We start from the raw sequence: 16621 nt of genomic DNA, 5'->3' as shown, positions 1-16621 counted from the left end.
TACGATATCACTGTGTACACACGATGTACACATGTGCCCTGTACGATATCACTTTACACAAGATGTACAAATGTATACTGTACGATATCACTGTCCCCGACACGATGTACACTGTACGATATCACTGTACACTCACGATGTACACATGTTCCCTATACGGTATCACTGTACCCGACACGATGTATTCCTGTACCCTGTACGATATAACTGTACACAACACGATGAACACATGTTCCCTGTACGGTATCACTGTACACAACACGATGAACACATGTACCCCGTACGATATGACTGTACCCGAAACGATATACGCATATACCCTGTATGATACTCTGTAGTGCGATTTCCTGGTTCTGTACCAGATTTTGAAGTTGTTCGTCAAAACCCTTCACTATTAACTCAATAAACTCTTTGTTTTTCTTCAACATGTCCTGCATGTCTGCCATCTTTTAATCCCTGAAAATACTTTATAGCTGTTGTCACCTCTTCACAACGTCTATGGAATTCCAACATACATATGCTGCATCCTAAGAGTTGGTGGTCCTCACAATACCAAACCTTCTTCTCATCGTGTTGTTCACATCGAGGGACTGACTTTTCCTGATGTATCCGCTTATTACCATATCCACTGATATCTAAAATACCACATTCACTGTGCAAAATATCGTGGTGTTGCACCTTACAATCATCGCAAAAGTTCACTGTCATGTCCTTGCACCTGAATTTCGCGGGATTAGTCATGTGACCATTTGTCTAACAGGGTTTGCAGTATAGTGGTTCAGACGATCGTTCATTGAGCTGAATGAGGTCTTGTATCACAGAGTTAGTAGGAAAATGTTCTGCCCATTTGTCCTTAGATTCTGACGCCATCTTTCCCGACAACTCCTTGGTGATTTAGATCCCGAGACATTCCTGACAGAGGCAGTGGAGACAGGGTAATGACTTTGGTTTCTGAAGTCTCTCCAGATAGATAGTACATTCCAGTAAGTGTAAGTCCAGTACCACACTGAGACAATCATCAAACAAATACACCTCACTCATGCGTCTCACACACAGGGAAGGCCGTGTCCTTAAGTTACCTTAGTTGTTGATAGGACTTTACACATTACTAACACTACTATACAAAACAAACAAGTTGTATCGAAGTATGTCAATCACACATGATTGACCAGATGGAAGCGTAAAAAATGTCAAAATGAAGAAGAAAATTGATCCAGGACAGCCTAGTTTGTTACACTGTACCAATGTGCCACCCGACCAATCTCGGCCAGCATTCGCTACGTATAATCCTTGGCAGGTGACAATGAAGATGAATGTTCGGCATCTCTGTTTACGAGTATCTTTCCAATAAACCCGATGACGTGTTCCTTTTTAACAGGGTCCTTTCCGAATCCAGTATCTAGATGACGAGCACGTTTCGTTTAATCTTGCATTTATTTCATTTCAATCATTTTCAAAATATTGAAATAAACAAGACGATAATGGACAGTTAAGAGCATCAATCCGATAATTGAGCAACTCTGACCTCGGTAAGCGAAATGGGAGGGGGACTGATTACAGGCGCCTACATAGAAAATGAAAATTAAAAAAAGATGATGAAAGTGGTATGTGTACTGTGTAATAGTGAAGGCCAGAAACTCCGTCACGAACGAAACGACACCCCATCTCACTTCAATCGATTAAAAATCATATTTATTCAAACTGGCACAGCGCACATTGCATCTTTAACCTACCGTGTCACTCAATACGAATTGGTACATACAAAACACACTAATCCGTGAAAACATCGCCGAATTCCTCCTTCATAACACCATTTTTCAATCTGCTTCCTCAGCTTGATTCCTCATTTACATACGGAGTTGAAAGGCTAGGTTAGACATTAATATTTTGAAGATGGCGGTAGTAAATAGTATGCGCCATGTTGGTTTGAAGATTTGTGTTTTTAAATCGATTGAAGTGAGATGGGGTGCCGTTTCCCTTGTGACGGAGTTGCCAACCTTGTGCTTTCCACAGTAGGCGTTACCACAATTCACCGTGTCCTGCCCTCAGCTCATCCTCTGCCCACCCCCTACAAATCACCTAACCCTTCGTTCCTCTGTCAATTCACTCCTCCCCGTTCTTCTCCCAATTCATGTCCCCGCATAGTTCCCCTCCTAATTCACACCCCATTCGTCTTTAAATCAACAACATCTTGCTCCTTTCTCAATTCAGCCCTCTCGTGTTCTTTTCTCGATTTAAGCCATACGCTGTCCTATTTACCTCTCCCCCATACTTATTCAAATTCATCCCTCCCCTATTAACGTATGGAGTCACGCTTCTCTTTACTCCGCCCAATTAACTTGATTCATTGGGAGAAATATATCTGTAACAAACGTTGGCGACAGATTGGTCAGGGCTGATCGTGTGAGAAGAAACTTAGCTGCAACTGCCGAAAAAAAACACTGTTTGTGAGACGAAACCTAGCAATGGGCGGGGTCATGTAGGCGATAAACAACTAACTTACTAAGGCCGACAGAACACTGACAATAGTCAACGAGACGAAACCTAGCAATGGGCGGGGCCATGTAGGCGATAAACTAATAACTAACTAAGGCCGACAGAACACTGACAATAGTCAACGAGTGACGCTGACTGTTAAAGTAAACAATACATTTCTAGACTGTGATTGTTTTCGTTTTAACACACTAGTTGAATTGTAAAACCAGGATGCAATTGTCCTCTTCACTTACGAACACGTTATGATATCTAGTGACAACGACTTTGTCACCATTTACAGATATTGCCCATGAATCCACCATACTGTCCGATGACGTCAGCAGTTCCCTGACGTGAGTCCCGTCCCCAGACATTTGTACGACGTTATGTGACATAAAACCACACACGTATATGTTTCCCTCCCTGTCTACGTCTATTCCCCTGGGACAACTCACGACGCCGACCTTCATCACGTCAGTGTGACGTTTGTCAGCCGACAGTCTGGACACCACGACGTCTCCCGTGTTGCATTTATATATACTGACGAGTGTGTCTCCCTTTACTGGGTCATGTGTGAGTGACCAACAGTCATCATTATACTGATGTAACAAGTCAGTCACGCCGTCCTGTGTTACACTATACACTCCTCCTCCTTCTGTACCCACGATAAACCTCCCGTCTGTATGTGTTATACCAAAGCAGTTCTTACCGTTTGACATCCTGATCTCAGACGACAGGGAGAGTTTGGATGCCTCGACTTTCACGACATGTATACCACCAGGACTGTCGACAGCGACCGCCACAGTGTTGTTGTCTACCAGACACAGATCAGTGGGACGTCCTTGAATGGTGAACTCGTCCAGGAACTGTCCTTTTTCTGTAAACAGCTTCAGCTTATTGTTGTAGTTATCACTTACAACGATTTGATCACATGGGAGGAACACAACACCACAGACACGGCAATTATATTCATCCGACGGAATCTTAATGTTGAACTTTCCGATTTCCTTCATTTCTCTTTCTAACAAGTGTGGTTCTAGATCACAATGGTTGCCAGGGAAATGTCGTGGTTGTTTCTCGATTATGATCTTTCCCATTCCGTCGTCATCAAGATTTCCGTGTCCACTAACAACCTGATGTTTGATGCTGACGGACATGTACGACTTTCCCATCTCCGTTATCATGGCCTTACACGACTCCACCTCTGCCTGTCCTCTCCGGTACAGCACTATCGTCTCAATGTGGTCATTTCCCTCTACGGCAGTAACAGTCGACTTCATGGTATTCATCATACTATTCATCAGACGTTCACACTGCCGTAATGACGCCTCCATGTTTATCTTCTCTTCTTTAAACGACGCGATCAACTTGTCTGTGACGTCTTTCTGTAGCTTTTTTAGCCGTTTATCGACCTTTTGATGGAGATCGGTGATACTCTGTAGTGCTATTTCCTGGTTCTGTACCAGACTTTGAAGTTGTTCGTCAAAGTCCTTCACTATTATGCCAATAACCTCCGTGTTTTTCTTCAGCATGTCTTGCATGTCTTCTAGCCGTGACCCATCTTTTATTTTCTGAAAATATTTTATCGTTGTTGTCACTTCCTCACAACTTCTGTGGTTTTCAAAAACGCATATCTGGCATCCTAAGAGTTGGTGGTCCTCACAATACCAAACATTCTTCTCATCGTGTTGGTCACATCGAGGGGCTGACTTTTCCTGTTTTGGTCGACCTCCGCCATATCCGGTTATATCCAAGATGTCACAGTCACTGTGTATGATATCATGAAACTGTGTCTTACAAGTTTCACAAAAATTCGCCTTCATGTCCTTGCACCAAAACTTCGCAGGATTGGTCATGTTACCTTTTGTCTGACAGGGTTTACAGTACAGTGGTTCAGACGATCGTTCCTTGAGCTGAATGAGGTCCTGGATCACAGGGTTAGTAGGGAAATGTTCTGCCCATTTGTCCTTAGATTCCACAGGATTGACAGGCGGGGTCACCCTCCTACAGACAGGACAAGGGAAGGAAGCTTCTGACGCCATCTTCCCTGACAACTCCTTCGTGATGTATGTCCCGAGACATTTCTGACAGAAGCAGTGGAAACAGGGTAAGGACTTGGGTTTCTGAAGTCGCTCCAGACAGATAGGACATTCCAGTAAGTGTAAATCCAGTTCTGGAGGGCGTCCACCTTCGGCCATAGTGAGGGTCAACACTGAATAAAGAGAAATTGTATAATAATAATGTCATATTACTAACAACTTTTATGATTTAATAATTTCACGGACGGGGGAGCTGTTGATTAAATATTCCAGTTTGCTCTCTTTTCTGTTATCATTTTCATTTCTGTGAATATACAAGCACACCCTTTTGATTTTATCTCTACAGAAAGCTATATTTCATTATATTTAAACTTTACTCTCTAATGTTTAACTAGTGGGGTGACACCTAAAGGAATGTCACAGAAAGAATGAAGTGTAGTGAGGGGCGATAACTCTATTTGAACATGAAAGACAGATAAATACAAATAAATTCCCTTCCTTTAGCATTAATACCTTCACTTGCACCAATTGTCCTCACTTCCAATGAATTTCCTCATTTGCACTTAATTGACACACACGACATTTATCTAAGTTTAAAAATTCATACTGGCATCAGGAAATTGAAGGTTATGGGGGTTACCAGTGCAATAATTCTCACACTTTCTACAGTTTTTTGGAATATGACACTTTAATTGATTATGAGACATCAATTCGCATCTATCCAAGCATAAGTTCAGGGTCTCTGGTGTGTTGTTCAATGAGGTAGTCACCTCTTATACCAATATATACCTCCAATACAGTGATATATCACTGGTACCTCCTATATAATAATTATTCTCAAAATTCTACAGTTTTCTAGAATATGACACTTTAATTGATTATGAGACATCAATATTGGCATCTATCCAAGCATAAGTTCAGGGCCTTTTGTCTGTTGTTAATGAGGTAGTCACCAACTACTACAAGGAGACCCAGCCTCAAAATGATTCTGACTGAACCGTGGTGATAAAATAAATAAGCAAGCAAACCTATGTTCAGCTTAATAACAGATGTACTCGCAGTATTCTAATCCATAAATAGTGACATATGCAATCAAAGATTAAGAAATGTCATGCATATTATATAATATGATTTCAAAATCAGGGTTCTAGTGTGTTGTTCAATGAAGTAGTCACCAACTACTACAAGGAGACCAAGTCTCAAAATGATCTAGCATGACTGAACCATATGTGTGGTGATAAAACCAGCAGACAAACCAAACTAAGTTCAGCTCAGGTACAAATGCACTTGCAGTATTCTAAGTTTTAAAAATGTCATGCATCATTTGAGGTAAAAATCATCCGGATCAATAAGGGTAAAGTGGTCTTGCCCAAAAACACAACTACAACAGCACATACCGGCCTGATTGTCAGCTTCCCTTTTCTTCTGCAGGATAACTGTTCAAACTTTTCTATACTTTTTCAATAAATATAATATTAACAAACTTGGTGTATTTGGTTTAACGTCCTATTAACAGCCAAGGTCATTTAAGGACGTCCCAGGTTTAGAGGTGGAGGAAAGCGGGAGTACCGGGAGAAACACTACCAGCCTACAGTCAGTACCAGTTAACTTCCCCACATAGGTTTCGAACTAGCAACCCAGAGGTGGAGGGCTAGTGAATCTAGTGATAAAGTGTTGCGACACCTTAACCACTCGGTCCCTCAATAATAAATAATTAATAAACTTTCTTACAGTGGCAATACAATGTAATACCAAAGAAGTGAAAATTATGGAAAATTTGTTTCTTAATATATAAATGCCTTGAAATTGAGAGAATAGTTATACAAAATGAAATGAAAACTATATTTTATGCAAAGTCTCAAAAACATTTTAATGAAGTTTTTTTTAAAGTAGGACATAGAGGATAATTACTTGCGGTCTAAGGCCTCGTTTACAGTAACTGTTTAAAACTTTTTAATTCTTATTTGTCACAGTTGCAATTGTAAAAGATGTGAAAATTAAAGAAAATGGTGTTATCCCAATATCAAAATAGTTTGATATTAAGAGAATAGTTCTAAAATGTGAAATTAAAACCAGATTCCATGTAAAGTTTCAAAATACTGAATTTGTTTCTTCAGTACAAAATAGAGGGAAATTAACTGCGGTTTTTGGCCAACTATTTAGAACACCCTTAAGCTTCCTTATGTAAATATTTGCATACATGTAGAGTGGTGTTGGCCTAAAAAAGAAAAATATACACTATTTACATGTATCCTAGTCCCCGTGTTACTGTATTTTACCTGTGTGAAGATGACATTATGAAGAAGACTATTTTGTAGAAGTGTTATCATAAAATCATGGTCATTGTTTGAATGTATGGAATAATTTTCTATAATATACCTTTAGATAAGTAAATTTTAAATTCAAAAGATAAAAAAAAATTACATGGTTCCCCAACATTGAATTTAACTTTGGGCGACACAATAAATACATGATAGTTCAAAAAACTTAAGTATAAATTGGTCAGAATTGGTTTCTTGCACATTGTTTTCTTTGGTATATGTAAGTGAAAGGTTGAAATATGTTGGTATGGTATTACAGCAAAGATATTTCAAAATTTACCAATTGCTACCTGTGGGCAGATGACATTTTGAAGAATAACTATCTTACAAAATAGTGATAACAAAATATTGGTAATTATTTAATAACTGATTAAAAATTTAAGATAAAACACAAATACAACATGGTTCCACACCCTAAATTAGTTAATTAACTATATATATAATGTGATATAACAGTTGACATAATTTTAGTAAATTTTGTGTGAACAGGTTTCTCGCACATGGTTTCTTTGGCACATATAAGCAAAGGGTTGAACTATGTTGAATATGTCAATTATGGAAGTGATGATAAAGCAATTTATAGATGCTTGAACATTTAATAATTCATGAAATTTCAAAGTCAACCATTTTGTAAAATTGTTATAGCTAAAACCTGGTAACTCTTTGATTTTGTCAAATAATTTCCCATCTTATCCTTTTTTGTAATAAGTTGAAATTAACTTATTTCAAAAGATAAAAGATGCATGACATCTTTCTATACACCAAAAACAACTGAATTTTACTTAATGTGACATAATAATTGACAATATTTTAGCTTCAAATTGTCAGAACAGCTTTTTTGCATGTTGTTTTCTTTGGTGCATAAAAGTGAAGGGTTTAAATATTTTTGGAAATTTAATCATTATGTATTAAAGCAAAAGATGTTATAATTTGTCACTGTCCTAAGAACCATCTAAATAAAGGCCAGGTCAGAGACTTCAAAATTTAAAGCATTACTATAGATATTTCATTAAAAAATTGAAAAAAAAAAAAATCCATTACTGAAAAAGAATTGTTCAGTATACTGCTAGGGTGTACTGAAGTATATGTATAGTAGTTTCTTGAAAGTTCGTGTCATTGTAAGCTGATATGTATGAGATATGATTCTCGAAACGTCGTACTATCAGCTGATCAAGACATCAAAGCATCAACTAACGACACAGTAATTTCATTAAACAAACAAACAAAATAAAAAATATTAAATAATTACATATTTAAACGTCGCCTGTCTCTAAAACGTTAATGAACACGTAGCTTTTACACTAGGCCGGCTGATCCTGGAAAGCAACAAATATGGTCATAGTAGAACAACTATAGCCTCCAATGTCACATTTAATATGATAGAATATCAAAAAGTCCTGGTCCTGACGGGAAAATGTAATACAACTCACTTAGACTGCAGCTAAAGCCCGGAGTTGAACGAGTAAGCGGCGTGAAGTCCCCGTTGTTGTTCCATCCGGAACTCCTCGGGGAATCATTTCAGAGATAATACCCGATAAGTTCAGGATGGCTTTATTTCTATAGTCGTCCTTTATATATGCGGTCAAGCCGACCATTCCAAGTGTGTTAATAATTTCTATTACATATAAACTTCATACGTCAATTTTAACGGACCTGTTGATGTTAATGCAGGCTTTAAAAGACATAATCAAGATGATTAGCGCAAAACAAATATAAACAAATATAAAACCAGTTGATTCGTAATGATTTTAATGCTTATAACTGTGTATGCCGCCCCGGTCTATCTGTTCCAACCGTGCTAAACGGAAAGGAAACGCCGGTCTAGCGTCATTAAAACTGGCAGCCTATTTATAGGTAAATACCCCAGTCGAGTGGAAAAATACTGAGAAGGTCGAACAAATAGGCCATTTTCAAAACAATCTTGAAATCGTTCTGCTGAAGATATCGAAAAACTAATCAGACAGTTTTCTTCAGGAAACATTTATCTCTTTGTACGAGCATTGTATATATATATATGGATTTTTTTTTCTGAATTTTGAGGGCGATTTAAACAGAACCTCTTGGTCAAAATATCGATTTAGGCATGTTTGACCCAAACTATCTCACAAAAACGATTTTCCACGGGATACCAGATACACCCAAACCTAGATCGAGTCGAGTTTTACAATGGCTCGAAGTATCATCCGAATTTATGTGCCAATTTTTCTGTCCTCAAATCGCTATTATATCGGCAAAATAGGCGAATTAGCTCGTATTATCATTACGTTCCGTAAGGAACGATAACTCTAATGAGTTATCGCCCCTCACTACACTTCATTCTTTATTGACTTGATGACGTCATTCATCGATGACGGTTAAATCGATTCACGCATAGACAACCCATATCGGACGATGGCACAGCATTGATGCCTACTGAATCCAGATATGTGGTTCATTGAAATAAATATGATCAGTTTGATATTTTCTATTTCATTTCGTAATTCTAGCTACATAAAACAATATAGGATTTTAGTAAAAAACTTGTTTTTGAAATATGCAGATTTGTTGGAAACTGGATACATTGAATTACGTATCATTACTTCTTTAAATAAGTTAGATTCATTTTTCAAATTAATTATATCACACATAAAAATAGATGGGATCATTTCCCCGAGATATAAATCATTTGAATGAATGAAAACCTACTTGATGTGTCTTATGACTCATTCCACAAATTAATGATTTCACTATTCATTCGATATAAATTATTGAATTAATTAAATTTAAATATGTAATTATTTAATATTTTTTATTTTGTTTGTTTGTTTAATGAAATTACTGTGTCGTTAGTTGATGCTTTGATGTCTTGATCAGCTGATAGTACGACGTTTCGAGAATCATATCTCATACATATCAGCTTACAATGACACGAACTTTCAAGAAACTACTATACATATACTTCAGTACACCCTAGCAGTATACTGAACAATTCTTTTTCAGTAATGGATTTTTTTTCCAATTTTTTAATGAAATATCTATAGTAATGCTTTAAATTTTGAAGTCTCTGACCTGGCCTTTATTTAGATGGTTCTTAGGACAGTGACAAATTATAACATCTTTTGCTTTAATACATAATGATTAAATTTCCAAAAATATTTAAACCCTTCACTTTTATGCACCAAAGAAAACAACATGCAAAAAAGCTGTTCTGACAATTTGAAGCTAAAATATTGTCAATTATTATGTCACATTAAGTAAAATTCAGTTGTTTTTGGTGTATAGAAAGATGTCATGCATCTTTTATCTTTTGAAATAAGTTAATTTCAACTTATTACAAAAAAGGATAAGATGGGAAATTATTTGACAAAATCAAAGAGTTACCAGGTTTTAGCTATAACAATTTTACAAAATGGTTGACTTTGAAATTTCATGAATTATTAAATGTTCAAGCATCTATAAATTGCTTTATCATCACTTCCATAATTGACATATTCAACATAGTTCAACCCTTTGCTTATATGTGCCAATTTTTCTGTCCTCAAATCGCTATTATATCGGCAAAATAGGCGAATTAGCTCGTATTATCATTACGTTCCGTAAGGAACGATAACTCTAATGAGTTATCGCCCCTCACTACACTTCATTCTTTATTGACTTGATGACGTCATTCATCGATGACGGTTAAATCGATTCACGCATAGACAACCCATATCGGACGATGGCACAGCATTGATGCCTACTGAATCCAGATATGTGGTTCATTGAAATAAATATGATCAGTTTGATATTTTCTATTTCATTTCGTAATTCTAGCTACATAAAACAATATAGGATTTTAGTAAAAAACTTGTTTTTGAAATATGCAGATTTGTTGGAAACTGGATACATTGAATTACGTATCATTACTTCTTTAAATAAGTTAGATTCATTTTTCAAATTAATTATATCACACATAAAAATAGATGGGATCATTTCCCCGAGATATAAATCATTTGAATGAATGAAAACCTACTTGATGTGACTTATGACTCATTCCACAAATTAATGATTTCACTATTCATTCGATATAAATTATTGAATTAATTATATTTCTCATTCAAATAAATGATATCGCATATTAAGCTTAATGGTATCACTCATTCAAATTAATTTATTGCACTGGTTAAATTAATGATATCACTCATTCAGATTGATTAGGTCACTCATCGAAATAAATGATATCATTAATCCAAGTTAATAACATCACTCATTCTAATTAATATCACTCATTCAATTTAATGATAACACCTATTCACATTAATGATGTAACTAATTCAAATCAATGAATTTTGTCTAATAAACAACATTTCTAAGACAACATTCATCCATACATTTAGAGAGTTGCCAACCCCGTTAAAATATGCGTTACAGTTTGGTGTATGTCGGATAGTTGGATCATATGGATCAGACTACCGAATCTCATAGTTCGGACTACTTGGTCTCATACTTCGGATTACTGGATATTATAGGTCGAACTACTAGATCTCATATATCGGACCGCTGGATCTCACAGATCTGACTACAGGGTCTCATAGGTTTGATTTCTTAATCTCATATGTGGGACTGCTGAACTATATAGGTTGGACTACCGGATCTCATAGGTCGGACAACTGTGTCACATTTGATCTTTTAGACATAATTTACTGATGTCATAGGCCGTTGAATCAACACATTATAATCAAGTGTTTGTCTTGACGATGTGTTACGTTTGTGTGAAAATAACAATTTCATTCGTTAATGAGTTCAATTAATATCATACACCTCTCAATCATCCTGCTCCGTTTATTTCCCAATCCATGTACCGTATCTCTCTTAATTCCCCTCTCTCTTTTAATTACCCCCCCCCCCCCTCAGTTTATTTCGCAATTCCCCACCCTTGTCCCCCTCCCTCTCAGCAATTTAGATGTAAATCAATATCTACACTTTGTGTTGCACATTCCAGTGTCGGAATACAACTAGAGGCATCATGTGTCAACAAACATTGCCGCCGGGCACTTTTCAATGTGAGGAGCTTTCTGAACTAGTTAGCCTTTCCTTTACTTTTTAAGGGTGCCAATCAAAAAAAAACTTTACGAATATCAAATGTTGGCACTATCAATTCACGTCAAAAACGAAGTTGCCACATAATCATCAGTGCCGTTTCAATACGAATAATGCGTTTGTCAACGTCGTCTGCTATAAACGCTGATCTGGCAGATTAAATACGGAATATGTTTTAAGCTAAATATCCTTTGAATCTTTATCATATACGGACAGGAAAACATTCATTTATCAATTCCCAACGCATATTAAGAAAACAACGCAACAGCAGTCGATGAAAGCATAACCATTTATATGGAATCACTAGAGGTTTTCATTACATTTGGTTTGAACCTCGCCTCTTTACTTCTAGATCATATACAAAAAATAGCAACTCGCGGTAACGAAATTCATTACAGAAAATTAAAATAGTATAAAGTGATAAATTCAGCAAAAAGACTGCAATTTAGTACAATTAATGAAAGGTTTGATTTATTTTTATGGATATTGTAATATAGTTGATTGCACTCCTTAACCGTTACAATGATAAATGAATACCACATCCGTTTTACAGTACCATGTACCCTTAATTGTCATACCGTGTATTCTATGTTTTGTATCTCTCCGTTATACTGTATAATATATACGTACCGTATTACTCCGTACCTTGTTCCTCTGTATGGTTTGTGTTCTGTATCGATAACGACTTTTTTAAATAATGTGCTGATACAGCATAAAAACCTGTATTTGACTGATAATTGTGAAGGCTATCTACCTACTACAGCCGATAACCGACAAACATCGGCCGCATTATCACATGTCAATAGACTAGATATACTGTATATCACTTAGATTTCGCGGATACTTTATTTCGCGACCTGACATGTATCTCAACTGTCATATTCGCGAATACATGATTTTGCGAACGCTGATTTAGAAATGACTTTTAATTCGCGAATGATGACCATGGACGTTGTAAGACTCCTACATCGGTAACCGATAGCTTCACCGCCATCCAAAAATGTTATTGTTTTTATATATGATCGCGAAGAATTTAAATTCGCAATTGACTCTCCTCGCGTATCAACACGAAGATAAATCCGATGCGAAATAAAAATATTTTACAATACATGAGGTATTAGATTACCAGACTAGGTGTTTTCTTGGTTCTTGCGATGTTTTAAAATTATGTAATATAAGTAAGTTTTGTTGATGGTCGTTTTCCGCTTATCCTGACCTAGGCCACGTACAGCGATGGTCATGGCTAAAAGTACAGGCAAAATATCACGTGACCCCAGTGATTCACACAGTACCAAAATAGATCGTCATGGTCCATTGGCGCGCTGGTGTTGTGAACGGATTATGAAAACAAGTATAATTGACATGTTAAATAGGAATTTTGCACTACTTATCCATGTATGCCTGTGGTCGACGCTGCAGTTCATTTACATTTTACTTTGAATGATATAGAGTAAATCTGTTATGATTTCACTCTACTTTTATGCAAGTGCATTTTTTCTTAACATTTATATATATATGCATTTAATGTTAAATAAAAAATCTTTCAAATATGACAAAGAAAAATTAAATAGTATTTTTCTCAGAAACAACAAAATATGAATAAAATACATCTTGGTGATTCGAACTCGAAACCGGATTATTCTACCATATGAGCTATGCGGACTCACGGGATGGTGAACTTTTATGTTATCAGTTATAGTCAGTTTAGTTAATACGAAAATTAAAATATTCTATCCACTACGATTTTTCAATTTTTCGATACCAGCGCATCAGCTGACCACTTTTTAAGAATATAATTTTAGTTGTCTTTTGGTACAAAGAATTAAATAAGACATTGTAAAAGTTGGTCTTCCGATGCGCTCTATGTCAAAAAATTATATGAAAGTGGGAAACCCCCCTTCGAAAGTTGCAAATAGCCAGATGATGCAACTTTACGGTCATTTAATGAAATATCCATTGCAATGAACAAACGAATTTTTCGCAAATAAGATTGTTTTATATGTTATAGATTTAAGGTCTGTATCCAAAAACTCAGTTTTTAACAATATTTTTGTTTGTTTTTGAAAACGGTAACCATTAGGTCGAAACAGGCCAATATGCGCCATACCTCTTTATAACGTTATATCTATGTTCAATGATTATATGAATGCTTCTATTATTTCATGGTCTATAACAAAAATCGACCGTCGTTTTACGGACAGACGCCCAACTCAACTATAATAAATGTTCTTTTTTTTATGTTTTTGCAGAAATCGATAAAATTATGTATGAAATCCTTATGATAGCACTCGTAGGTACCGTACGTGAGGACTAACCTGACGTAATTGTTGGAATCATGGTATTTGTTTTTATCTTGATGAATAATAGTAATTTTTCACTGGGTGTGATGAAAACATGAAGCACGATAAGAGTCGACACTTGTATACTTTTCAAATGTTTCAAAGTTTCTACTTCACGAGATGAACTATTAATGTTTTTCATTTAGAAACGAGAATGTTCTTTAACATACATTTTCATCCATTTATATATGCCTATTCACTCCGTCTATTTACTTGCCGTATTAGTATTAATCCGCTGAATAGTATAGTTCCAAATAAGTGAAGGAATTTTTATGAAGTCAATAAACACTACGTGTAATGTTTTAATTCTAGTACTCACTGAGTTTATTTTCATATGAATTTGACTTAAATATAAGGCATTCTTATTCGATTTATTGTTGTTATTATGTTATAAATAAACGTGTCATTAGTCAATGAACCAATTCCAGATTGACCCTATTTTTTTCTGTTTCAAACATATTTTATTGATAAATCAATGGGAATTAAGCAACAGGCATAGCCTATATAAGCTCTCTACCTAGCTTTCAGTATATAATGAAAGAAAATTAATAGATATTGTAAATAAATGGGGGAAAGTTAAATAAAAAAAAACAACAAAAAAAAAAAAAAAAAAAAAAAACTAGACAATTAGAACACATACTACTTTCTCATACACATTAACACACATGATACATTCACAGACATTGCATGCATGTAATTATATAATTGTTTTTAAAACTAATTGTATATATTTAGAAGATACTATGAGCTGGTGGGCATTAACATATACCATATACTTACACTGTGGTTCAAAAACAACAAATACTAAGAATACAAGTGCTATTTTGGTGTAACACAATAACTACAATACTTAAATATATTATGTCATAACTTTTAAATTAGTTATCTCATAGTACATGTATACGTATATACCTTATGAATCATGACAACATAAAGTCCACTGGCAAGTGATGCCCAGTAGTCAATCAACACAGGTAATTATTTTGTATATAATAATATCATAATAACATAATTTTACCAGCCATTACGGGTTAATACTATTATTTCAACATCATAGAATTACTATAACACCATCAACAATTTATAATAAATATTCTTCTAATTATATGTCTATATCAGCTATTTGAACCGTTGTGTAGCAAAAATGTATCTATTCACACACTCAAATAAATCCTGGATCTGTACATGATTAATTTCTTGATTGTCATTTAGAATTATATCTAAAGACATTGCATCTATAAAGTCTATATAAATTAATGTAAAATCTTGAAATAGAGTTTGTCTAGCATCAGTAAAGCGAGGACATTCAAAGAAGAACTGGTAGGAGTTTTCAATTCTATAACCACATGAACAATTTGAAGTATTTTTCAAATGATCTTTAAACAGATCATAATTTAGCTGACTCACTCCATTTCTGAATTGACACATTATTATATTAACTTTTCTTGACCCTGTTATTAGGCCTCGACCTGTTTTATTAATTCTCTGGTTAATATGACAGAACTAATAACATTGTCTGAATATAAATGGCTGATCGATGGCCGTGTAATATAAACATATTTCACATTTTTGTCCGGACCATTTCCGCTACCTAGCCAGCTTTAAACCCCCAAACCATTTCCAACCCCCGATGACCATTCAAACTCCCAAACAAGTTCCGCCAACTTGAGACCATTAAAGTCAAGAACCAGGTCCGCCAGCTGTTGTCCACTAATCTCTCTGACATGACCCGCAACCTGGCGTCCATTAAACTCCTGGATCAGTTACGCCACCTGGCCACCATTATACTTTCGGACCACTTCCGCCACCTGGTGTCACCTAAACTCTCTGACAAGACCCTCCAGGTGGCGACCATTAAACTCCCGCACTAATGCCGTTTCCTGGTCACATTAAACTCCGTGACCTGGCGGCCAGGTCACAAGTAATCGTAAAGGCCATGGGCAGTCACCCAACCTGGTAATCTGCCGGTCCAGTCTAGCTACACGGTAACGAGCATTTTCGTGTACCAGTACCACAACCATGTCGCTTGAAACTTACAGTTACTCTACCTTGTCACCATTGGTATCCTTGTGTCCATTAAATTTCCTAGAATATTCCCACTCGCTGGCATACGGCATTCTTCCATTACCTTTTTCCCAAGTCACCAGTGATATTTCGTCCAGGCCCGTCATGTTTAGTTTTCTCCATGCAAGGTCCCCCTACCAAGTCACCATCAATTCACGGTTATTTCTGGCGATATACTATCTATTTGTATTATAGTATCAACCAACGGTCAATATCTACTTCTATTAGAAATCTTCCACAACCTGTTCACCGGTAATTTCCTGACCAAATGTGTAATATACAAACAGTTTTAAATGATTCTTAAGACATTTGTTTTTAAATGTAA

General features: G+C 35.9%; 1 protein-coding gene across 1 annotated transcript; it reads right to left on the bottom strand.

Annotated features, from left to right (window-relative positions):
* Positions 1–1277: 1277 nt before the first annotated feature.
* On the bottom strand, positions 1278–16403 carry LOC117315820 (E3 ubiquitin-protein ligase TRIM56-like). Its single transcript, XM_033870220.1, has 4 exons — positions 16281–16403; positions 15848–15986; positions 3185–4687; positions 1278–1399 (listed from the first exon to the last, which is right to left on the bottom strand). Exons 1-4 carry the CDS (start codon positions 16401–16403, stop codon positions 1278–1280), a joined length of 1887 nt encoding a protein of 628 aa, XP_033726111.1.
* Positions 16404–16621: the final 218 nt, after the last annotated feature.

This window comes from Pecten maximus, chromosome 17 (assembly GCF_902652985.1).
Source record: "Pecten maximus chromosome 17, xPecMax1.1, whole genome shotgun sequence".
Classification (NCBI taxonomy): domain Eukaryota; kingdom Metazoa; phylum Mollusca; class Bivalvia; order Pectinida; family Pectinidae; genus Pecten; species Pecten maximus.
Note: the sequence above shows the minus strand (reverse complement) of the source record. Positions and strands in the feature narration are given on the sequence as shown.

Coding starts and splice junctions, on each gene's coding strand:
- LOC117315820 (XM_033870220.1), bottom strand. CDS start 16,403: ATGACGGGCCTGGACGAAATATCACTGGTGACTTGGGAAAAAGGTAAT. Junction 15,987..16,280: donor AGGATACCAATGGTGACAAG/GTAGAGTAACTG, acceptor TAACTGATCCAG/GAGTTTAATGGACGCCAGGT. Junction 1,400..3,184: donor TGAGATCAGGATGTCAAACG/GTAAGAACTGCT, acceptor CTCGTCATCTAG/ATACTGGATTCGGAAAGGAC.